Genomic DNA, 23,870 nt, shown 5'->3' with positions numbered 1-23,870 from the left:
GACCCTGCAGGCAGGGTGCTGGCCCGGGCGGTCCTGGTCCCAGTCCTGGTCCCGGCTGCAACACGTGCCTTTCCCCAGCCCTTTTGATGCTGGTGGGCTGCATCCTGCAGGGTCAGGTGGGAGCAGCTCCTCGGGCTGGATGGGCTGGTGGCAGGTCATGGCCAGCGCACATCATGGGGGTCTTGCTTGTGGGGTGTTGGTGCTGCTGGGGGGACAGGAGAAATGGAGCACAGAAATGCAGCTGCTACAACGTTTTATTGTTTAGTGCTGTGGGTTCAAGTGTTCAGTTCAGGATTTTCATATTGTTCAGGTACAGAGTGACACCGACAGACAGAGACGCGTTTGGGAGGAGTTGACAGCACAGCAGTTTGGTTTCAGAAAAGACAAACTCTCCATTTCCAGCCTCTGAACCATAAAGTACCAATTTTTCCAGAACAATGAATCACCCAGTCTGTGTATAAAATTAAATATAATTTATGCTTTGCTAATTGAAATCAAATACAAAATTCAATTTCCTGTGTATTCTAATGCTGACATTTGAATATTTTTTAAAAAAAAGTGTTATTAACCTGACTCTCATTTGGCAGGCCACTCTCTGGCCAGATAGAAAATAATTCCCCTGTCAAGGCCCTGCGTTAGCATGGCACATTCGGGGTGCATTTCAGAAAAACAGAAAACCGAATGCCTGCCCCAAGACCCCCATGCTGCCCCCCCATAGGTCCCTCTCCCTACCAGTGCCACAAAGGGGCCGGTGGCACTCTGGCATCTGGGGGTGGGGTGTCCCCCGTGTGTGGGGTGGTTGGTGTCCACAGGGGTGGAGGAGCAGGGTGTACCCTCCCACCAGGTGCTCAACAGTTCCTCTCAAGCTGGAAATCGTAGCCGATATAAAAAATAAACCTCTAAATATATGGCAGAAAGAAGGGGAACAAGAGCCACGGGCAGACAGGTGAGGCACGGGCAGGATCATCACCTCCCATGGACCATGCTGCTGCTGTAAACCATCAGGTAGCCCCTCCTGGGGGGCCGGAGCCCCAGTCCAGCACCTGGTTCCAGCTGTGGGATGGAGCTCCAGATGTGATCGTGCTTTGTCCCAGGGCAGGATGGATGTTCCTGCCTGGCCTGGCCACATGCTGTGGCTTACCTAGCAGGGTGCTTCATTGGGTTGTAACTCTCAGACAAACACGCGTTTTCAGATCCCCTGTCACTCCAGTGAGGGGCATGATGACAGAGGTGACCGTGGCTTGATGGCAGTGGGGGACCAGGGGCTGTTCCCAGAAGCCAGCACAAGCTGCTCAGGGAGACATGGGGCAGCGCTCAGACCAGAGCAGACCGCAGCTGGGCTGTGTGGGGAGACCTGTTGGGTGGGGATGGGCGGTCCTAGGGGCCCTTTCAAGCTCAAAGAGGCCTTGCTAGGAGAAAAAGGCTGCTCCCAGTTAAGCTGTGGATAGGGGCTGAGAGAGTCCAAGCCCTGGCCACAGAGGTGATGCACAGTGCCACGCCGATGGCCATAACACCAGCAGTCACGGGCAGCCACCAACCTGCCACGCGCCAGCCATGCCATGAGCTGGAACACCATCGCCCTGGAGCCAAGCCCCTCTGGCAGCAGCCAGGGCAGTCAGTCCCACCATCTCCACTAGCAGCCTCCGTTCCACACCGTCATGGCCAGCCTGCCGCTGTGTCTGGGCTGCAGCATGCTGGGAACGGGCAGAAATTTCTGGATATCCCTCTGGTGAGGAGCCTGGACACTGATCCTCAATGAGCCTCTCATCCTCCAACTGAATGCATCAAGCAGCTTGCACCAAATTGTGTTAACAACAGTTTTCACTTAGGAGATGATCTGACATTTTAATAATGTGTGAAACACTGTAAAATTATTCCTATTACATACTTCCAACTTTCATGTAGTAATTTGGGAACTTGTGGGTCTGTGAAAAACTGTGTTTTGTCAGGAGCTGTTTTTAAACCTAATCAAGCTAGTAGGAACTAGCATGACATTAGCAGGGACCTTGCGGTGCCCCTCCAGCATGGCCCACGGTGTAAATTTTCCAAATCACTTCAGCTCTTTTTTCAGCCAGTCCAAGGCACCAGCACCACTTCATGGCGTAACGAACCACACGACAGGCCATGAAACCCAGCGTAGCTTCAGCTTGTTACCCAACCTAACAGTGATTTCATTTGGTTAGCTGGATCAGCAGGGATTTCTTGCCACCTTAATCAAAACTGAGTCTTGGTGCTCCCACAGCTATCTCACGCTGCATTGCTGATGCTTTCCATCAGCCAGGGACTCGCTGCCCGAAAGAGAAAGGGGGGCTCGTGCACAGCTACGCTCCACCCAGGAGGCATCCTTACCACTCAGTAAACAAAGTAAGTGGCCAGCAATATTTGAGTGCCCTTAGAAATCACCTGCGTGAAGGGAACATCTCAGCAACAGTAGCTCTGCATTTTTCCTTTTGTTCCCTCTCTTCTTTTTCTCTCAGTAATGGAGATGGAAACGGTGCAGCTGTGTCAATGCGCTGCTGGCCTGCTCTCCACTGGACCCAGCATGCAGCTCTTGTCACATTGCTGGAGGATCCAGTTGTGATATGGGCTTGTTCTACAGTTTCTACCAGGATTTGCAAATTTGGTTGACTTGGTCATTTCCACTAGAAAGCACACATTTTTTGTGTAGAGCAGTGCTCACCCTGGGAATTAATTACATTTTTGTAATTCTGAAGTAAAGATGAAGTCTGCTTTCCTGTTTTGCAAACCCGGCTGTCAACAGCAAGCAGCAGAGATCTCGTTTTCAAGGTGCAAATGAAGGGCAGTGCCAGGGGCCCCGCTGGTCAGCCCTGCCCAGACCCTATGCTGAGGCTGACCCCCACGCCTCTGTCCTGCAGTTCCCACCAGGAATGCCTGGCTCCAGACCACAGAGCCAGGCACAGCACCGTGCTGCCAGGAGGTGCTGCCTGGGCACACGTCTCTCTGCACCATGCCTCAGCAGCCTGGCTGGGTGCTGAGACCCCGGCTCACTCCAAGCAGGTGCCTGGGAATGGTCTTCGCTACGGCTTCCAGGAGGAGGGGGGCAGTCCTGGGGAGGCCCCAGTTCTGATCCCACTGAGCACCCCAGCAAAGGAGGAACACTCTCTTCCAACAGTGTAGATAGATACACCCACTAGTCAGAGGAGAATCGGGCCCAGGTGTTTTGTGGCACTTGGTAAATACTAGTTTTAGTGCAACAAGTAATTGAAACATCTGGTGCAAATGAGATTTCTGTACATAGTTCCTTTGCAGCATAACTGGCTTTATTCCTTTCACACAGAAATACCGGTGTGCCTGTGGATGCACGTGTCCTGAATTTACCAGATCTGATGCTGCTGTTTGGGCAAAACTAAAAGCCAGGTCAGGAGAAATCAAATCTATGGGTTTGTCCCAGTGCTGCTGGGTTTTGTGAGCACCCTGCTGCTCAGCTAGCCATAGCAGAAGATGCTGGTCCTGCCTGCCTGGCTGTGAGGGGGACACCAGCAGCAACATGTCGACTTGAAGCATCCCATCGCCCCGAGGAGCCCCACTCCCTCCACCTCCTCCTCCTCCCACCTGCCCACTGATCCCTCAGCATCACGGTGGGAAGAGCCCGAGTGCAACCCACAGTGACGTGCCACTAAGGTTTCAGAGGTGGAAACATGGGACAGCTCTGGCTGCAACCCTGAGAGTGCAAGAGTCTTGCACTCACAAGGCTGAGCCTCTAACCCCGAGTGAGTTTTGGGTCTCTAATGATGATTCACTTCTCAAAAGAAAAGAGCTTTTTTCCTGATTTCATGGTTCTACTTATCACTTTCTTCCTGCTCCCACTGGAAATCTTGCCCCGTCATTTGGTAAAACATGACATTGAAAGGTTTGTAAAACTTCCGCAGTCTGTGAATGACGTCTGGGTCTATTTTGGGGTGAGTTCGACCCTTAGATTTGCCCAAGCACCGGGGAGCACTGCTGTCCTCTGGCTTCTTTAGACAGGGGAACCCCTTGGTTTTATTAAAATAAAAATGTTTCTCTGTCACAATCCTCTTGAGGCCTAAGAAGTCCTGGACCTTGGCCATTTCCCCAGCCGGGTCAGTGATGAGCCTCTCGCCACTGACAAAAAGGATTTGGGAGAGGGGAAAGTACTGCAGCCAGTTCTCCAAGTGCAGGGCGTAGATGCCGATGCGGATCGCGCTCCAGGAGGCGTCGATCAGCCCCAGGGTCCGGTTCTTGAAGGCCAGCACCTCAAAGGTGGGGATCTCTGGCTTCTTGGAGAGTGTCTGTGTGTAGTCCGAGATGGCCCGGGTGACTGGGTTCCTCACCACCACGATCAGCTTCGTGTCCTTGGCCATGGAGTGAATGCGCCTGGGGGCCTCGTTGGTGACGAAGTAGCTGGGGGTCTTCTCCATTGTGATCTGGCCGTCCAGTGTCTTGGGCATCACATTCCTGCACAGAAGCAGAGGAGGGGAGGTTAGCAAGAGGCCAGGCACGGGCGGGCACCTCGGTGTCCCTGCTGCCCCGTGCAGGTGTTGGCGGGATGTGCGGGAGGAGGGATGCTGCCACACCTGCAGGCCCCAGGGACCAAAGTACTTCTGGCTTTGCTCCTTCTTGGACCCTGGACATGATGGGCACCTAAAGTGTTAAATCAGCCTTGGTAACACATTATACAGTCAATTCGCCATAGGCATATGTAGACAAAAGTTAATTGACAATAAACCTGTACAATACCTGCCTGTTCAGCAAGCCATCTGCTTCCATTTGCTCAATTAAGCCTATTCACTTCAGAGCCTTGTACCAGAGTGGTGCAGTTAGGATTACACAAGACCTTTTTGTTATGATGACATGCTTTTAAATGTCTCAGCTAATAAAACTTAATATAGAATAAGATCCCTTGCTTCTAGTACAATAATTAAATTTATTTACTATCTTGTGTGTGAGAAAGAATGACTTTTCTTTTATCTCTAATTCACATGCTCTGTCAATAATTAATTGCTGCTGGGTTTTGAGCTTCCTGTGCGAGCACTTTTATTAGCCAAAAGGAATTTGCCTACTGGATAAATTAGCATGTAGCAAGACTTTCCTGGATAGCATATTACCATATTGTAAAATGAAACTGCAGTGAGATAGCATTTATATCTAAGAAAATGAAGAGGTAAATGCTTGTCCCAGCTGCCCCCAGTTAAAGATTATCATAGCAAGACGGAAGGTAGTAAATGCTGTCCTCTGCAAGAGCTTTACAGCCTCTGTCACGCCTCCTCAGCCGCCGGGCGCTGGAGAGGTGGCAGGGTCATATCACGAGCCAGGCACCTACCCACCTCCCGCTCCTGAACACACCATGGCCATGGGCAGCTCCAGCCCTGCCGCCATGCCCCCCGCCCCGCAGGGCTCCACTCTGGCACCTGCTGTGTCACCTGCAATGGAGACGCTCCAGTGGGAAACCGGCTGGGTCCTGAAAGCGCTGAGACACCCCACGGCAGCGACCCATGCAGGCACTGACCGCGCAGCGCCGGGGGAGCACCACAGCCTGGCCGCCCTTCCCATCGCCCGCTGCACGGACCACACGAGGTGACACAACACAGGAGGCCATGGGGCCATGGCACCCGTGGGTACTGCCACATCTGCCCGAGTGCTCCCGTGCAAGGCTTCCTGTCTGCCTGTGCAAAGTTTTACAGGCACAGCATTGGCTGCGGCTTCAGTGTATTTTAACAATTTCTTTATCTTAAGCTTTTCAAATGCTCCTGCATAGACACACTCAAATGAAGCATAGTTTGTTTAACTTGTTGCTGGCTTGTTTGCCCCAAAGGCACGATGCCTGCCTGGGAGGCAGGAGGAGCGGTGTCAGCTCCCAGGAAGCACTTGTAGCACTGGCCAGGCCTCCTGCTGCAGACATGGAGGATGGCGGCGATGCTCAAGGTCTTGCAGGATTAGCCCTTTATATTGCAACTATTTCCAGTACAAACATATGGTGAAGGAACAATGTGAATAGGCTGGAAATGGTTCTGTAAGAGCACCTTGGGCACCAGCGACCACAGCGATGCTGACGTCAAACTGCCAAGCCCCAGGAAACAGCTATATTAGCAATTACGTGGCTGAAGTCTGCAAGCAGAGGTGGCTGTCGGGAGAGGACCAGCTAGGTTTGCTTGTCAGTGATGCCTCATACTTGTGACTACTTAAATGCATCAGTTTGCTTTAAACCTCCCTGTAAAGTGTGTATTTAGTGTTGGTGTACTCCATCCACCTGGGCTGGTTTTATGAAGGTGCTGCTGGAGGAGGTGCTGGGTGTCCTGTTGAGGCAAGAGCAACGGTGGGTTTGGTGCTACTGCAGAGCTGCTCGTGCCTTCAGCATTTTTGTTGCAGAGGCTGGTGGGGTCCTGTGGCTCCCATCTGCAGGCAGCATCTTTCCTGTTGAACAACCTCTAGCTGAGTCCTGGCAATGGGGGTTTGTAGGGGAGCAGGCCTGCAGGACTTACCTGTTTCAGGGCCAGCACGTCAGTGGCCAGGCCCTGCCAAGGAGCTCGTCCCTCCAGCATCCTGCCCTGCCAGAGCTGCCTTCCCCACATGGCAGGGCATCTGCAGTCCTGTCTTCTGCCCAGAGCACTTCAATGCTTTGCCCCTGCATTGCATCAGCCATTTGAGTAGCAGCAATATGCAAGAGCAAGCATTAGTCTGAACCATGCATCTTAAGGTATTTTTCCTTTAAGAAAAACCTCAACAAATTAAAAGGGGTGCAAGCACTTGGGAACTGCAGATGCTGCAGAATTACAGAGTGACTTTCATGGGGAGGTATCCAGCACCAGGATTTAACAGCCCTGTGGGAAGGAAGCATCTCTTATGACTATCCACATCACAACAAGGCCCACAGAGTGATCAGGGATTGAGTGCTCAGGTGCCCTGTACAAATAGGGTGCTCTTTGGCTGAGCATGAGGTTGTGTAAGGGAACGGTGTGAGAAAGTGTACAGAAAATGAGGCCACAAGGTTGAGCACATGGGCAGGCAGCATTTGCCCCGAGGGGAACAGGAGGACAGGAGAGCATTGCTGACAGCCAGAGTGGGGCTTCCCCTCCCCAGTGCTGCACAGCACCAATGCTCAAGCTTCCCACCCCAGCTGGGGGCAGTGGCCAGCTGGGCACAGGCACCACTGGCTGCAGGGAGCAGTGGCTGATGACTGACCCTGCAAGGGCATCCCACCAAACCCCCGGAGCTGCTCTGGGGGTCACCTGACATCTCAATCTCTCTGCATGGTACTTATCAGTGTTTGTATTCCCATGGAAATTGCATTCACTCAACAGCACGTCTCCGTCTCCGAGAGCAACTGGCCAAAGACAACCCTCAATTTCATGACATGACCCACTGCAGAAACCTCCCTGCTGCAGAGTTGCACCCTCTGACCTTGGCGGGTACTGCCTTTGCATGCGCAGGGGGCTTGCAGGGCACCAGTCCTTTCTGTGTTGCCCACAAAATACAAGCATGGCTGTGTAAAATTTCTTTTTTTTTTTTTTTTTTTAGTATTGCTTAACAAACTTGGAACTGAAATGCTAGAATTTCTGCACAGAAATTAGGTCTCGGTCTTAACGTGACAGAGTGGTGAAAGCAAGGAAGAAAGCTGCAGGGCTGAATGGGAGGGGGGCTGCATCATCCGTCATCCACCCAGATGCCAGAAGGCAGTGGCACCCTTGGCTGCGCTGCCTGAGGTTTAGCCATTGCAGGCATCTGCGTGTTGCAGCCTGCTCCTCCAGCGAGCACAACTCAGGTGTGGTACTACATCGATCTTGCCAGGGTCCAGGCTCCAGCCCTGGGGGAAGCATCTGGCACTGGAAACCACTTTGGCAGTGGCTGGAGGTAGTTTCCAGCCCTGCTGGGATGAGCACTGCACATAGCCTGAGCCACAGTCCCTGCCCCAAAGAGCTTCCAGAAGAGTGGGAGCCTGTGAGGGAGCAGCAGCCAAGGTGCTGGAGCCTTGGGGCTGTGCGATTGGCATTGGAGAACTCGTGGAGGAGTGAGGCAGAGAACTGAGACCAGGGAATAAAAGCGCTTCCAATCCAGTGACTTTGCCCAGGGCGCTCCCAGAACAGGTTTCTATTGAACCATTAATTACCAAAATCAATGTGTTACTCTTCTGTTCCTTGCTTCACAAAATAGTTATTTTATCATCAGTTATAGCTAGTAATTTGTATGCATTTCCTTTTTAACAGATTCTGTCTCAAGGTAGTTGCAGACCATGTTTCACCCCGCTGCTTGCTGTCCTGTGATAACACCCAGAGCACCTCCATGGTACCAGAGGTGCCAGCCCCCAGGGACAGAGGTGCTGCAATTTTCAGTTTTCACCAGTCAGTAATGCAAGCCCCTGAGGAAGGACCAAGAATTTCTTAACCAGGTATGGGATTACTCTGCCCATGTTCCTTTCCTCCCGACTCCTATCACCGAACATTTAATGAAGTCCTGAAGCAGAAACTTTTATACTGCTTACCAATCTCTGCAGTTAGTGGCAACACTAGAAATGGTTAACATGCACAGAGGTATCCAGTCCCTCCTATGTCTTGCTAAATTCTCTGCTCAAAGACATCAAGCAGCAACAGGGTCCATGGACTCATTCCTCAGTGCTCGGGCAGTGTTTCTCCTTTGTGCCAGCCCTTTATTCACTGCTGTCCTGCTCCGTGAGGATGGGAGAACGGAGCTTCCCACCTTCTCCCTTTATCCCAGTCTTCCTTTTGCACCATGGTAAAATTTGGTAGGGCTGGACCAGCTCCAGTGCTCCCTTTGCCAGGTCTCCACAGGACTACTGAAGGTCTCAGTTCATGGCGAGTTCTCCAGAAGCATCCCTTCCAGGCCAGGGACATGTTTGATCCTGAGCTGATAACAAGGGTGAAGTCCTGGGGAGGCTGACCTGGGGCTGTCCTTGCTTCTCCTGCTGCTGGGAGCTTGGATCAGTGCTTTGAGACAAGAGGGTCAAATGGGACCAACTGGATTGCAGCGAACCTGTGGCACTATGGGGAATGGGATCAGGGAGCTCTGATTTCTGAGTGAAGAGGGCAGCAGCTGAGACAGTGGCAGCCTGGAAAACAGGAGAAGGAACAGTGTGTAGAAGTCCTACCTTGCAAATGGTGCTGGACTGCCCAGCAAGCACTGAACACTGTTACCCCATGGTGTTCAGTTACCCTGACACCCACACAGCGGCACAGCACACTTGTTTGTGCTGTCTTAGACAGGATAAGCTGTTTTCCTCTGCAATTGTCTGAGCAGAAGGAGAGACCAGCACAGGCAGAACTGGCTGGTGTATGCTCCTGTGAGTCAGACACCCTGGCAGCATGCAGCAGGCTGTCAAATGTCAAAACATGGCCATTATGAGATGCTAAAGCTCTGCTGGACGATGAGCAACGGGCTCTTAGACAATAGGGCTCAAGGGGACCATTGCCATGGCCATCTCTGACCCTCTGCATGGCATATGCAGACCTGCCCTGGCCCACCCTGGAGCAGCCGGAGCACGACCTCCACCAGCACATCTGCTCTGCAGACAAGGGCCAGGGGTTGCAGAGGGGCCAGGCAGCCCCAGGTTGCTCTGGGCCAGGGCGTTAGTTAACACCACTCCCTGCTACTTAGCACCTAGGCTGCAGTGTGAATTGGTCTAGTCACAGCCACTAGCTTATTGGTTTTCTGTAATACATCCTTGTGTCTGATCTCTCTCCCGGCTGACAAGATGCTGTTCTGCAAATAAGTGCCTGTGGACTCTCAAGCTAAAAAGCTCAGAGCAAACGGGGGCTGGCTGGACCCCTGCCCCTTGTGCTGATGCTCTGGCTGTGCAGTCAGACCGGAGGGTGTTTACTGACAGGATTTGCACTGCATTTGCTCTTGCTCCCCCCGACCAGCCTCTCCCCAGCACGGCGCGTTGTCCGCAGCCCCTGGGACGTTTGGGCAGGTACCCAGGGACCCGGAGCTCGCACAAGCCTTCATTTGTTCTGTATTATGTATGGACTGTGTCTGTGATTTGTGGGTTTTTAGACCGCAGTGCTCTGAAAGAGATGAAAGTGAATCAGAATTCAGAGGAAGTTCTGCTGCTTTTCTTCACCCACGCTGCTGCTCCTGCCCATCCAGCTGCTGGCAGGCAGGGGCTGGGTGACTGCCAGGAGTGGGGTTCCCTCTCCTTCCAGGCACTGCCATGCCACAGCAATAGCCCCTCCATGGACAGTTTTGTAAACAAGGACTTTGGTCCCCTCTGCTGTAGGGTCAGGGCAAGACAATTGTCTTGCCTTTTATATTATACTTACTTAGGTTTTACTTTAAATTATGGTTTCAATAAGCTGTTGCAAAAAAACCCCCTCAAGCCTCTAAGCCTTCTCTCTGTGGTGGGGACACTTCAGACAATACGCTGCAAGCAAGTTGTAATGCTGATGTTCAAATGTAAACCAAACACACCAGGAGTTTATAAAAGAAGCATGAACAAACTATTAATTACAATGGCCCCTTCCGATGATGTTATCATGATACACAGGAGCCCAGAAATTGCAGAGCTAATAATCTGAAAGTGTTGCCACATTTAAGGACTGTGTTAAACTCCACGCACAATAAAGACAAATGGATAGATAGGTTGGCACTGAGGAGAGACAGCAGGGAAGTAGCGATCAAGGGAAAGAGGAGGAAAAGCAGATTCAGCTTCTGCTGTACAGTTTTAAGGGTAACACTGGGAGCTGCGGTGTGTCCTCAAGACACCCCTGGCCCTGCAGAGCACCAGAACTACTGCAGCTCTGGGATGCACAAGCAGAAATGATTTTTCCTAGACTCTGCCTTGTTTCAGAGTTACTGTCTAGGTGCTGCCTTTCCTGGGCAGGCACACGGATTACCCTGCTGATCTCCCAGCGTGCACAGGCAGCTATGAGGGAGGCTTGAGCCTGTCAGCCCCAAGAGCCAGCACGTCCTGCATGCATCCTGCTGCATGCAATAACTGTTGCCAAGCACGCAGCAGAGAGCAATACCAGCACCATTGGCTCCTGTTGCTGAGAATAACAAGGGTGTTAAACCTGGAGCAGCCGAGCCTCTGGCACGGCAGGCGTACTCCTCAGAGTGGTTAACCTTCACAGAGCTGCTGCCATGTGCTCTGCCCTAATTGCGCCTGTGCCGGCAGAATGCTAACCAGCTCTGCGTGCTTGGGCAGGACACATCGCTCCAGATCGCTCCTCTCCGGTGGCTGCTGCAGAGCAGTTTGCAGTGCTGGGCTGGGGCTTTGCTCCCAGAGGGGACTGCATAGCCTCTTGGACATGCTTTGGCTTTTCTTGCAGTATCTCTTTCCCTTTTGATGCCAGGCTGACTGATGAAGAGGCACTGCCATGCTGCTGACCATGCCTGATGCGCCTCTGCAGAGCAGCCCAGGAGGTGAAGCGCTGGAATGGACACATCTACTCATGGCTCTGCCACTGGTCTCTACTCACCTCCTGCCCCTTCCCTGTCTTCATTGCTACCCACCTGAAAAAAAGGGGCAATGACAACAAGCTGCTGGAAGGAGCTCCACTGCCACCTGGCATTAATGACTCCTTCACTCAGTTAAGGAGATGGGCGTCATTTCTTCATGCTCTTTGGTAGCAGCATCTCTGCGCTGTGCAATGTCAAAATGAAACTTTTATTGCCATTCCTGGGCTTCGATCCAGGAATTACCTGGTCCTTCAAGCAGATGATCAAATATGTATTATTGGCTGCTTGCTTGGGCTTTTGATATGTCTCTCCTTTCCTATTCATTCCCCAGTTCTGTGACCTGGAGGCTAACGAGGGCCAGGCTGCTCTGCATGCCCCCCGGCACCCCCACTGCTCATGCGGCTCCCTTTGTGGGATGGCGGACTCGCTGCCATCCGTTCTTCAAGTTTTTTTGCTCCGTGCATAAAAAGGGCCCCCAGCTGCCGTGCAGCAATGGGCAGGACATCTGGCTCCTGGTCTTCTCTGGTTTGTGGCAAAGGCTGACTCTAAGCCCTCATTGGGAAAATGTGCTGTAGTAATTGTTCTTAACTGCTGGCTTCAGACAAGCTCTTTATTTTCAAAGGATACATTTTATAAATTTGTGAATTTGCATGTTGCCAAAATCCCCTTGTGGTTTATTTAAATCCAGATTATCTTGTTTATTCCTTCAGTCACAGCTGTCATTTATCTCTGTGTAGGCAGCTTGTTCACAATGTTGCAGGTTTCCTGCAATCCCACTCAAAAGAAGTCTTTGTTAACTGTATTTTCATGTTCTCAGCAAGAGAAAAAAGTTCACAGCAACTCCCAGGGCTTGGAGAACCACAGAGAAGGACATGGATTTGCACGATTGCTATTCAAGAGGCAATGGCCAGGTGCTGCAACAGTGTCACCTGCCCGTGGAGCTCATTTCTGCTGCTCCTCAGGGCGGAGCAAACATCTGCTTTTGTCTTCAAAAGACAAACATGAAGTCATTTTCCTTTTTATTATTAACACATTCCGGTATAATTGCTTGAGCTGTCAACTGTGACCTGCCAGTAATACAGCAGGCGTGGGACTTTCAAGGGGAGAACGGCATTGCAACTGAAGACTGCAATACGCATTAAAAGCAGAACCTATTTGCTGTAAGCCCCCAAGTCAAATCTCTTGTTGAATTTGTTCAAACATAAATTTACAGCTGAATTTACATAGGTTTAATGTTTTATAATCTTTTTGGTCTGTGAATCTATATTCAGGACTGAGTGCATTAGCTTAGAAATATTGTGCTTAACGCTGAAAATAATTTTAATCTGTCCAAAGTCCAATCCTTTGCACATCACTAAACCTCAGAATCCAATCCTTTCTAATAAGAGACACAAAACTTGCATCCGTCGCTGCCTAATAGATTCATACTACTCTAATTCAAATGGCTTGCACATGTCTGTTAAACATGAAACGCAAATTGTAAAGCACTTCCAGAAAAGCGGGTGCCAGTTCAGACTGGGGCTAAAGCAAAGCAAACCTCCCCCAGGAGACCCACTGAAGGAATTCAATGGTTTGGAAGCTGGTGGCTGTGGGAGGAGGAGGTGAACCACCCTTCTCTGTGACTTGAGCTCTGCTCTTACAGGACTTAATACCCAAAATTAAGGGCTGCCTGGGGCCGCTGGTTTCCCTCTCCAAGACAAGCAGCTTTCCCTTGTCCCAAAGTTTGTAAATCCATTTGGTATCCATACAAAACACTCTCAAGAGTGGCAGTTTGAGACTGCAAGGACACTTCCTTGCTCCATGCCAGCTACATCCCTGCTGAGCTTCTCCCCAGTGCCTCCCAGGCCGTGCAGGACTAGGGAGCCCAGGACACTACAGCCAGAGCCAGGGGCAGCCCCAGCTCCTGCTGCAGCCAGGGCAGTAAGGAGCAGCTGGGACTTGGGAGCATCTCACTGTCAGCCATGCCCCTGCTGCTGCCGTGCTGCCTGCTCCCCTCTCCGCGGCCGCCTGGAGCCGTGCCTCCAGCAGCAGTGCCAGGATGGAGACTGGTCCTGTGTTGCCATACCAACGCAGGTGCTAACACCGTGTTGACTAACTGCGAGCTGATCCGATCAGAGAATGGAAGCATTGAGTTGCTACGGTAACCGAAATGCCAAATTGGAAATTGTGTCGATAGCAAAGTTATCCAAGAGGAGGCAAGCGTGCATAGCGGGGTGCCAGCCTGCGCCTAGCCAGGGGCTGCTCAGCCAGTGCCTGCCCAGGCCACCCAGAGCTCCTGCTTGTGGGTTGATGAAACAGCTCAGGACACTGTGGAGCTCTTGGCTGCATCCCAGGTGCCAGCCTTGGGACCTCCCTTTCATGGGACACTGCTTCCCTGCTCCCTCCTTCCATCTCCTGCTCCTCAGTCTTCACTTCCCTGGCAGATGTGGCCAGAACATCTGTGCCTCTCATTGCAACAAACCCCAAAGGACAGGGCTGTCCTCTAGCGATGGCCCCGGCAGCCCGGGCTTGCAGGGCATCGCTGGTGCTGGCTGGGCACATGCCTGGAGGAAGGATGCCGCCTGCGAGCATCATTCGAGCTGCTCTCCCAGACGCTGAGGAAAATGCCTTTGGAGTACAGTCTATTTCTAATGTGATTTTTCATCATCTCGCCCACTCTAGAGTCCAACAATTGCAACGAGAGGGATTCTGTGTCTCCACAAAATACAAAATCTTTAACGGCTCATTGGCATGTGCTTAAGTTGGCCTGGATAAGAAGTTACTCCTGAGAGCCCACTATTGATTCTGTCAGGGATTCAGAGGTTTTATAGGCATCGCTCAGGATCTCTTTAGTACTTGTACCTTCTTAATGGCTCTCATCGCCGATAGAACTGAAAACATCCCCCCTGCACACTGGGAAGCAGCTGAAACTGTGCCAGAAGACAGTGCTGCGCTGCTGCTGTGGGAGTGTGGCTGCCTTCGATGGCCAAGCCTCCCAGGCAGCCCTGGGGAGAGAACCCTTCTGTGGTTCCTCTGGTGCATCATAGGAGGTGGAGGAGCTACCAGGGCTGGGGAAAGAGGTGGATGAACTTCACTCAGGAAGGCTCCTCTCCTCCTACCACTATGCAACAAAATCAGTGGGCAGCTGGCTGAGTAGCAGACAAAAATATAAATATGCTCTGATTTCACTGGGACCATCTGGCACATGCATGATAGGCGGGTAAGAATGCTATAATCATGGAGCAGAGAACTAAGCTGATCCATTAAAGTCTTTTAGCAGAAGCAACTATGGAACCTGTATTAATCCAGCAATGCTCTGTGAACAGACATCACAAGGTTAGATCCATTCAGTTGCAATTAAAAATAACCCTCACTGTTCAGGCTGGCTTGGATAGCTATTACAGCATTGTGTTCCCCAAAGACTCTCATGTATATAGATTGTTGATGCTTGCACAATGCAATCTGAAATTATGATCTTAATGCTAAATCTTGCTTTCTTCTGTTCTTTCCTCAAGTGGATCTCCTCTGGGATATGGCTGTTGCCTTGTGCCGAAATCCCTCGCCTATCTGACTGCACAGCTCACACACAAATTGGACAGTCTCCAGTTAGACAGCGCTGCTATGATTTCACTGCCTTCCTAATGGGGGGTGCCCTTAACCACCGCCTTCCACATCCACAGCGTGGTGCATGCACAGGGGTGTTGCTAACTCCTCAGCTGCCTGGCCTGGCCCAGCAGCTTGCCCAGAAACAGCCGCTGGAGCCCTGCAAGCCCCAGCACAGCTGGAAGTGCTCAGCACATCATGCACCGGCTCAGGTGCCTTTGACACCACTTGGCTTCAACTGTGCAAAGCAATCTCACTGCTGTGGATGGAGATGTGTGTTCAGTGTGACATCATTTTACCAGTGATAAAATTGGCCTGATGTCTCCAATTTTAGTGTAAGATTTATTGCTGGTCAGCGCTCAGCCATGAAACAAGTTGTGAAAAAGGCTGGAAATGCGTATTTCTAACCCCACTGCAGTCAGAATTGTTTTGACTAAGCCTCACTACCATTCTCTACAGAAGCACTGCAATCCTATTCACTGGGAAGATCTCAGTGTCGTCTAGCAGATTTAATTACAGTATTAATCACAGTTATAGCAAAGCAGCACTAGTCTGGGTGCCCTGCCTCTCGCACACGTGCTGGAACAGGGACTCGCTGACAAAGGCAGTGATGAGCCCTGCTTCCTTTGACTGAGGATGTTCAAGTCAAGGTGGTCTGTTCCAAGGCCAGGTTTCCCTTCAACATAGGGTCCCTTGAGTGCTAGCTCATTCATTTTCCACTGTCACAGGAGGAAGGGAGGGGACCTGGATGTCCATGACTTGGTATAAATCCAAGGGCTGGGAAAGCAAGCAGCCCACCCAAGAAGAAGCACTCGCCCGCTGAGGACTGTGTAATCATGTTGAGCTCCACACTGGAGGGAGGCTTGGTCTTGCAGACAATTTGGGGAGCAAATAGCAGCTATTTAATGAGCAAATAAATAACAAACTGGCTCTGAAACACTTGGGGTGTCTCAATACCCATGACTCAGTCATAGGCAGCTTACTCTGCAAAGTGGGTCCTGCAGAGAATGGAGGTGCTCCTGTTTCTCCCCACAACTGTTTCCCCACCTGCCCAGAAGACGCATCAAGCTGAGGGTGTCACTGCACCATCACCCCTGGGGATGCACCTGTGAATGCTTGGTGTGGGGCTGGCTGCAGACAGCAGCAGAGCAGGAGGGGAGCAGGGTGCAGTGCCCTCCCTACACCTCCTTGGGAAGTACCAATACAGCTGTAGTGGGATGAAAATATGCCAGGGGGGAAAAAACCCTGACACAAGTGATAAAGTCTTGCTGTTGGTCTCTGAGATCAGCCAAACCTGCCATGCACTGCAGAGCTATCGCTAGCCGGATTGGCCTGGAAAGCCACTTGCAGCCACAACTCCCCCAGCTCAGGCAGGAGCAGCCCCTGATGGTGGTCGGTACCCGGGGCTGCACAGGGGCATGGGGCTCCCTCCACCTCCCCCTTTCACGCCTATGCTTGCAGGACAGAAATCCACTCCGAAACACCAGATCCATTGCACGTTGTTTGTAGTAGGCTGTTGCAAACCTTTCCTTCCCACTTGCTTGGGAAGACCTATTCCCGAGGTGGGAGCTGGCCTCAGTGCCGCAGCAGGACAAGCCCCAGCGCAGCTGGCTGCATCCTCCTGCCCTGAACGCGGCAGGCAGGCATCTGCACGGGACTGCACAGGCACCTGTGTTTCCATCCAGCTTTGCCTTGCTGATTGCTAAGTATTATCTGTGGAAGTTTCAGGACTGTTAATAATACATGCTATTGATATTGCAGGCTACGGTTCCTGGAAAAGCTGTTTTGATATGGAAAAGATACAGCTGAGGAGAGAGTGCTGCAAACACAGTCCAGTTCACTTTAAATACTGATTTGACTCAACTGGACAGTTCAAACCATCCTGTTTCTCAAAGACGGGCCCTTCCTGAGAAGGAAGGCCATGAAAATAGAGTATTAAAATGTAGTAGTATGGAAACATATATTGTGCGGAGTCCTTTTTAATCTTCTGGAATATTTACTTCTGCTAGGAAAAAATGCCTGACAATAATGGCTGCCTAAGTGAAAGCACTGCTGCTGTATCATGCTAAAAGCTTTTCAGGGAAAAACAGTAAATAAATTCCACTCTTCAGATGTATCTGGATGTTATCCTAACACAGTGCCAGAGTAATAGGCAAGCCATCAACAGCTAAAAGGCTGGGAATTGTTATGGAGGGACAACAGAGGAGCGATATCTGCAGAATAGGTTGAATAACATAAGTAATTGCACACATCCTGCTGCTGAGCTCTTGCACCTCCAGCAGCCAGGGAAAGGAGAAGGACTCTCACCCCATCGGCACAGAAAGGTTTGACACAAAACTGCCAGGAAAGGCTGCCATAGGAACTCCGGGCAGGCCAGGCGCAGGCAGCCAGGAGCACAGTCCTCCTGCGGCTTCAAACCTCTGCTGTTACACGTTTGATTTCTAGCTGTAGATGAGATGGGTCCATGCAGGCCCAGTGGTGCCACAGGCAGAGCAGCTGAATGCAGGAGCAGCTGGGGAGGTGACAGGCTCTTGGGGGACAGCAGATGCTGGAGTTAGCAAAGCCAGTCCCAAATCCCTCCACATAGACATTGTGTGCCCAGATCTTCCCGACTGCATTAATCTCTCAGCTGTCCAAAACACAATATCCCACTTATTAATCTACAGCAGGGCAGTGGTTCCATCCAGCCCCTAGAGCCCAGCACATGGCCTGGGCAGAGCCCTGTTGCCCTCCTTCACCATTACGGGGCAGCAACAAACACCACTGCCCCGGCCCCCTTGACTACCTCTTCCCTGCAGCTCCCGACCTTCCCTGCTCAGCACCACAGGCAAGCTGGCTGCATCACTTCCAAAGTCCCCAGAGCACCCTCAAAGCACCAAGAGGTGACATTGTGCCAACTCAGTCCCAGCACGAGACAAGCCCCATGGTGGCCAAGGCACCCCCAAAGTGACTGCCAAGGACTGCGCAGACCTGAGACTCCTCCGTTCCCACCCAGGAGCTGCTCTCCTGCCCCAGGAGGGAGCGATGCCAGGCTGTTGCTGAGGGCACAGCTATTTATTATTTGCTTCTGTCGATTATTTTGGGGTTTAAGTTCATTTATTATGTATGCAAAAATGGTAATACACTGGCATCTGAATGTCTTTTAGGCATACAATATCCTTATTATTCAAAGTGTTTTTTCCTCCATAATTGAATGGTTTACCTTATTATTACTTTATGTTAATGACCCAGCATTTCCATTTTTCTATAGGATGCTTAATTGTAAGCAAAGTGCAATCAGAATCAGAGATGCCATCTGTAATTGACAGCATCATAATAACAGTCAGCATCGCAGGAACAAAGTACCAAAATCAATGGCAGTGGAGAGAAAGCTGCCTCTGAAAATACCCAGGAAGCTGTTCAGGGCTGGGACAGAGCCCCATCCACACAGGATCCTCTCTCCAAGCAGTGACAGTTTGGGCATTAACACAGATAGAGTGCTATTTATATCAGTTTGTACATTTAATCAGTTTTTTTGCAGTTTTCAGCGAGATGTGAACTATATCCCTGTCCAAGGCATTTGGTTCAAATCAGCTGAGACAGAGAATAATCAAGATTTATGATTCTCATTCTGACGCGGATCACACAGTCAGTGCAATCGGTACAGCAGAGCTTCCTCTCTGAGCCCCAGTGACATCCCTTCACTCTCCCTCGCAGAAGTGATTTAACGTCCATCTCAGGAGCTGTCAAAATGCTGCTGCAGCTCCAGATAACCGCGACTCCGGGCTTTCCCCACTGGTCCCCCACTGCACGTAGCCGCACACTCCCTCCCGGGCAGCGACACTGGAGGGGCACCACGACCGCGCTAGGGGTTGTTCAGCAGAAATAAATGAAATAGCACTTTGCAAAATAAAAGGGATTTCATCTTTTTCTGCCTCTCGGTACAGCTTAGAGCAGCCGGGAGAAGGAGTAGCCTGTGGCATGTCTGACCTTCCTTGTACAGAGCATCCTTTGCTGAGGGAACTACATCACAGGTTCTGCACAAGCCACTGGTGTCTAAGTTACACCTGCCCCACTACAAGGGGAAGGGGGCTTGTAACAGAGCAAGCACTGGGTCTGCAGCAGGGAAGGACCCTGGGAATGGCTCAGGAGGCAATTCTAGCAGCAGAAAGGGTTGTCAGCAGTTCCAGCAGACAGCTCTGTTTCCAGGGGCTCAGCACTGGTCCAGAGAGCCAGAGCTGTGCTGTCCAACACCTCAGCTGGGAAGCAAATGTTTGGGTAAAAATTAAATGATCCAAAAGCAACTCTATTAAAAAAGAGCCAGGTGATGGGAACATAGCAGCAATGAGGCTGTTTCCAAGCTGCTTTGAAAGCAGTCATGCCATGTGCTGCAGGCTGGACAGGGTGTGCTGCCGCTGGCATTGGCTCTTGGGATGCTCCAGTGGGCTCTTCCCCAGACATCTGCTCCTGTCAGCACAAGACAGACACTAGCCCAGGCCAGGCAGCTCAGTGACAACTGCTGAAAAGGCTGCTGGCACATCATTTGCTTTTGCACGTGAGAGAGACCCTGCAGGCTACATCCACACCACCCAGCAGACCTAGGCAGGACCACTCTATGGACAGCACAGCACAAGCCATCTCAGCCAAAAAGCCCCATCTCCTGTGTCTGGTTCATGAAAACAGAGTGCTGCAACCCTGGCAATGAAGGCTTGGCAGGGATGGTGGATTCATCCGATAAATGGTGTGACGGGAGCTCTGTCTTGATTGTAGTAGGCGGTGAGCTGGGAAGGGGAACACGAGCTCGTCTTCCCTTTCGCGCACCCTCAAAATAAAGGCAGACAAATATGCCAGCCACAAAAGCAAAATAAATGCTGTTTACTTGCAATACTGAAGTCTCCAGGTAGTGACTTTGTCAGTACAGGTCCCTGCTAATGTTTTGTTACCCTGAAGAGGGTTGGTTTAGCCATCTTTTCCCCACACAGATACACACTATGTGCAGCAGAGCTTAGATTTAGCCAGGACTCTGTTAAATTCACACATGCAGTATAACATTCAAGTAAGCGAGAAAACAGACTGATGCCATTCCAGTCAATACAGTAAACAATTGCTGGTTTGGATAAACAAAATTACTAGTGCTGAAGAGCCCTGGGCAGCACTGCACACTCTGATTAGTGTAAATGCTAAACACAAACCAATTAACACTCTCTAAGTCTGCTTATCTCATGTCACTTAGTGCTAAAATAAAGCCTAACACTAAATACACATATTGATTTAGCCATTAAATCTAGCATCACTCAAAATAGCTCATTATATTACTGAGAAACAAATAAAGTCATCTTAATTTTCAGAACCTACTGTATTATGAACAATGACTGAATTGCTCCATCCATCACCAAAGAGTTACTACTGATACCAAAAGCAGACTGATACTACTCAGCCTAAAAATTAAACCTAGTAGGACCACAGGCAGAGGTGGCATGAGGGCATCCCTGTGTTACCTCAGGTAGCTTCGCTGTGGAAACACTCAGCACACTGGCCTGGCACTTGCCAACAGCTTACAGAGCCAGGATACAAACATCACCATTGCTAAGAGTACTATCGCTTTGCTGGTACCAGACACAAGTCATAGGCATCAATTAGCTCCTCTAAAGAAGGGGACAAGACTTACCACACAGTCCTGGCAAGCACTACCGACTGCTGGTACCCTCTCCCAGAGCACAGCCTGCACTGACAAAATACCAATCTTAGTCCTTGAAGAACCAAAGCTACTTTTGGTTTGATTTGGGTTTTATATGCCTGTTAATTTAGAAACTATCAGAAGCTGGTGATGGGAAGAGCCTGGCTGGAGGTATCCCGCCCTAACAAGCACTGGGACAAGGCAGAGATGGGACATGTGGATGTTAGCAGGCAGTATGTGATGTTTACATTCCTAATTACAAGAGCTAATTCTTCGGTTTGGCCAGGTGTCCCTTCTGCAGACAAGGTTAATGGGATGTGAGAGGCCACAGCTGCCACAGCACCAAGTGAGGAGGACAGGCAAGGGACAGCAGTATTAATCAGCCAGGAGCAATGCAAAAATGGTTATCTCAAGCTGTTTGGAGGCACGGATTAAAAATAAATCTCCCTGAGTTTAATATTCTGCCAGTCAGCTCCTTTTTGTAGGTGGAATCTATTAAAAAATTATCTTTCTGCTAAAATGCTAAAGTATTTTTGACATTTAACAGCTTGCTTCAAGCAAAAAAGTGCAATAAATACATGGGAGAGCTAATTGGCTCCAGTACACCCAACATCCAGTCCATCATGAATAAGCAATGCAGTGCCAGCTTACTGATGGCTTCAGCAGACCCTGAACGCCTCCTCCTGAGCAAAGGCGCATCTGCTCCAGTCTCTCCAGTACACCCAGGGTAACTGGGAAGTTCCCACCGTGGTCCAGCAGCGAAAGAAAACCAGCTGCAAACTGCATGTTTAGACCTGGGGGTACCAGGGGGTGCTGCAGTTTGGTCTTACTGAAGGCTATACTTTGAGGTACTTAGTTTGCAGCAAGAAACAGAAGGAGCTGCTTGGCAATGTAGTCTTCTCAATAAAAATTAATGCTTTAACAAGAAGCCAAATAGCTACAGCTAATGTACTTCTGAATGAGGTCTAAATTTTATTCATAAGCATCAGTGTCAAGACTAAAATAACAGTTTTATGGACACTATGAGCATAAACAGCTCCGCTGATTCAAAACCAGAAACTGCACTTCTGAATGAATCAACTCATTCATTTGGAACAAAAGCATCATTTTAAATACATGCTTCAAATAAAAGAGAAAGCCAGAGACAATGTTCTTCTTGTGAGCCTGCTTCCAAGAAATGTGCTGCAAAGGAAAGGGGAGACGAGCTCCTGGCGAGGGGATGGTGACCGGGGATATGCTGGGGAAAAGGAGCAGAGAACACTCAGAAGCTGCCTGGGACATGGCTGGAGGTGGGGTGGGATGGCGTTCCCGTCTCCTGAATCATCTACGTGTGGAAAAGAATCCCAGATAGTAAAGTGCTATGGTGCTGTGGAAAACTCTGCTGAGCTCCAGCATTTAGGACATGCTGGCTCTGGTTCTTGTTGAAACAGCCTCCATTCATATGGGATGGGTTGCACCGTGTTTAGACATTTCTCTAGACTGCTGAGTACCAGGTATTGGGAAATCAGAAGGAACTGAAAGAAAAATAAGTATCAGGGCTGTGGACATCACTCATGCACAGAGCCTCTGAATGTCCTTCCACATGGATATGTGTGGATGCAAAAGCATCTGCATGGATGGCTGTATCCATGCAGCCATCATATGGGATGCAGCAATGTGTGATATGGCAGCAGCTACACTAAATTTGTGTCTCTGAAAAAATAATACAAATTAAAATAATACAAAGGAGATTCCTGTTTCTAGCATGTGTTTCCAACTGTTGCTGGTCCCAGGTCTTTATGCTCTACCTCTCCCCATATGCTGTTTTCCCCACCCTCTCCCTGCTGCCCCAGCGGCAGGGAAGCTTGGGCACGTTCCACAGTTTCGGACCCTTAGTGCTGACTTACCTGTCATTTCCAGATGTGCTTTAAGTGGTGGCCTGGGGAGTGCTCTGTAGTACATTGCACTAAGGACTCTCCAGAAGCTTAGTCTGGATCTTGATATGAATATTGATAATGCACAGATATCCATTGCTAGACCAACAAAGCTGTTACAAATGCAAGCTAAAAACAGTGACAAAACTGGAAAATGTGGAGAGTTGTACAGCTAACAATTAACTGATAAAAGATTTTTAGAAAAAAAAATCTTTTAGAAAAAAATAGTGCCATAGGGCACAGCTGAAGCCGAGGCAACAGAGGAGCCGTGCCTTGGAGATGGTGACCAGAGTGGTTTGGCTGGGCAAGGGATACTGAGGAGGCACAGTGACACAGGGGATGGGGCTCACTGGGAAGCTGAAGCCCTAAGTCCGCGCTGCTCACCCCCTTGCAGTGCCTCTAAGGAGCGTCTTTGCAGATGTCCAGAGCTCCTCCCGGCCACCTTCATCAAACCCCACCAGAGACCCCGGCAGGCTCCTGACGATGCCTTTGCAGAAGATGCTGAGGGCACCTGCCCTCCCCTGGCACACAATGTGGCATGCGTGCGTGGGCTGTAGCGTGATTGTGGCAGCCAGAAAGACTCCAGAGCACTGTCAAAACTCAGCTGAAAAACACATTGTGTATTCAGTGACAAGTTTGTTAAGTTGTTTGTCTGCTAATGAAACCATAACAGGCTCTGGACAGTTTGTTTATTTTACAAGGCCAATTAGGGGCCGTGCAAAGCTCCCAGCACCCCCCTGCTCCCACACGCTTTCTGCAAGTGGAAACGGGACCAAGCACTTTCAGCTGAGACTGAAACACCCCGAGCGAAGCAATCCCCATTCAGCCCTGAGCAGCCAGAGCTCCTAGCCAGGATGAGGCCAAGCTGAACCCTCCCACACCGGGCAGCCCCTGGTTCCCTGATGCTCCCCATTAGCTCCAGGCACCGCAGGGCAGCTCTCCCTGCACCAGGGCTGGGAGCACAGGCAGCCCGGCTCTTGCCACTGCCGTGTTTCCCGTAACTGGAGCAATATATCTGTGGCCACAAATGAAAGATCAATATTTATTTAACATACACACTACCCTTTAGAGGCCCTTAATTGTAAATTAATCATCATTAACTGACAGTAATTGAACATGCTGAAAGCTATGATCACAGCTTTGCCCTGCAGCGGGAGCCCCTGGCAGCAGAGGGGAGTGGGACGGAGGTGGGAGGCAGGAGCAGGATCCGGCACGAAGCACTGCCAGCCCCGCACACCCGCCTGCCCGGGCAGCAGGGCTGCTCAGGGGATGCTGTTGCTTGGGTAGCCTCAGCTTTGCTCAGCTCACAGCAATCCTGCGCCGGAGGG

At 50.6% G+C, this 23,870-nt stretch overlaps 1 protein-coding gene across 1 annotated transcript in view; it reads right to left on the bottom strand.

Annotated features, from left to right (window-relative positions):
* Positions 1-249: 249 nt before the first annotated feature.
* HS3ST4 (heparan sulfate-glucosamine 3-sulfotransferase 4) overlaps positions 250-23,870 on the bottom strand; it is a 66,774-nt gene continuing 43,153 nt past the window's right edge. The window contains exon 2 of the mRNA XM_055806969.1: positions 250-4,437. Coding sequence (XP_055662944.1) covers positions 3,801-4,437 — 637 coding nt within the window. The 3' untranslated portion in view covers positions 250-3,800. The remainder of the gene's footprint in view (positions 4,438-23,870) is intronic.

This window comes from Falco peregrinus, chromosome 5, assembly GCF_023634155.1.
Source record: "Falco peregrinus isolate bFalPer1 chromosome 5, bFalPer1.pri, whole genome shotgun sequence".
In the NCBI taxonomy this organism is placed as follows: Eukaryota; Metazoa; Chordata; class Aves; order Falconiformes; family Falconidae; genus Falco; species Falco peregrinus.
The sequence above is the reverse complement of the archived record's forward strand: the minus strand, read 5'-3'. Positions and strand labels throughout refer to the sequence as shown.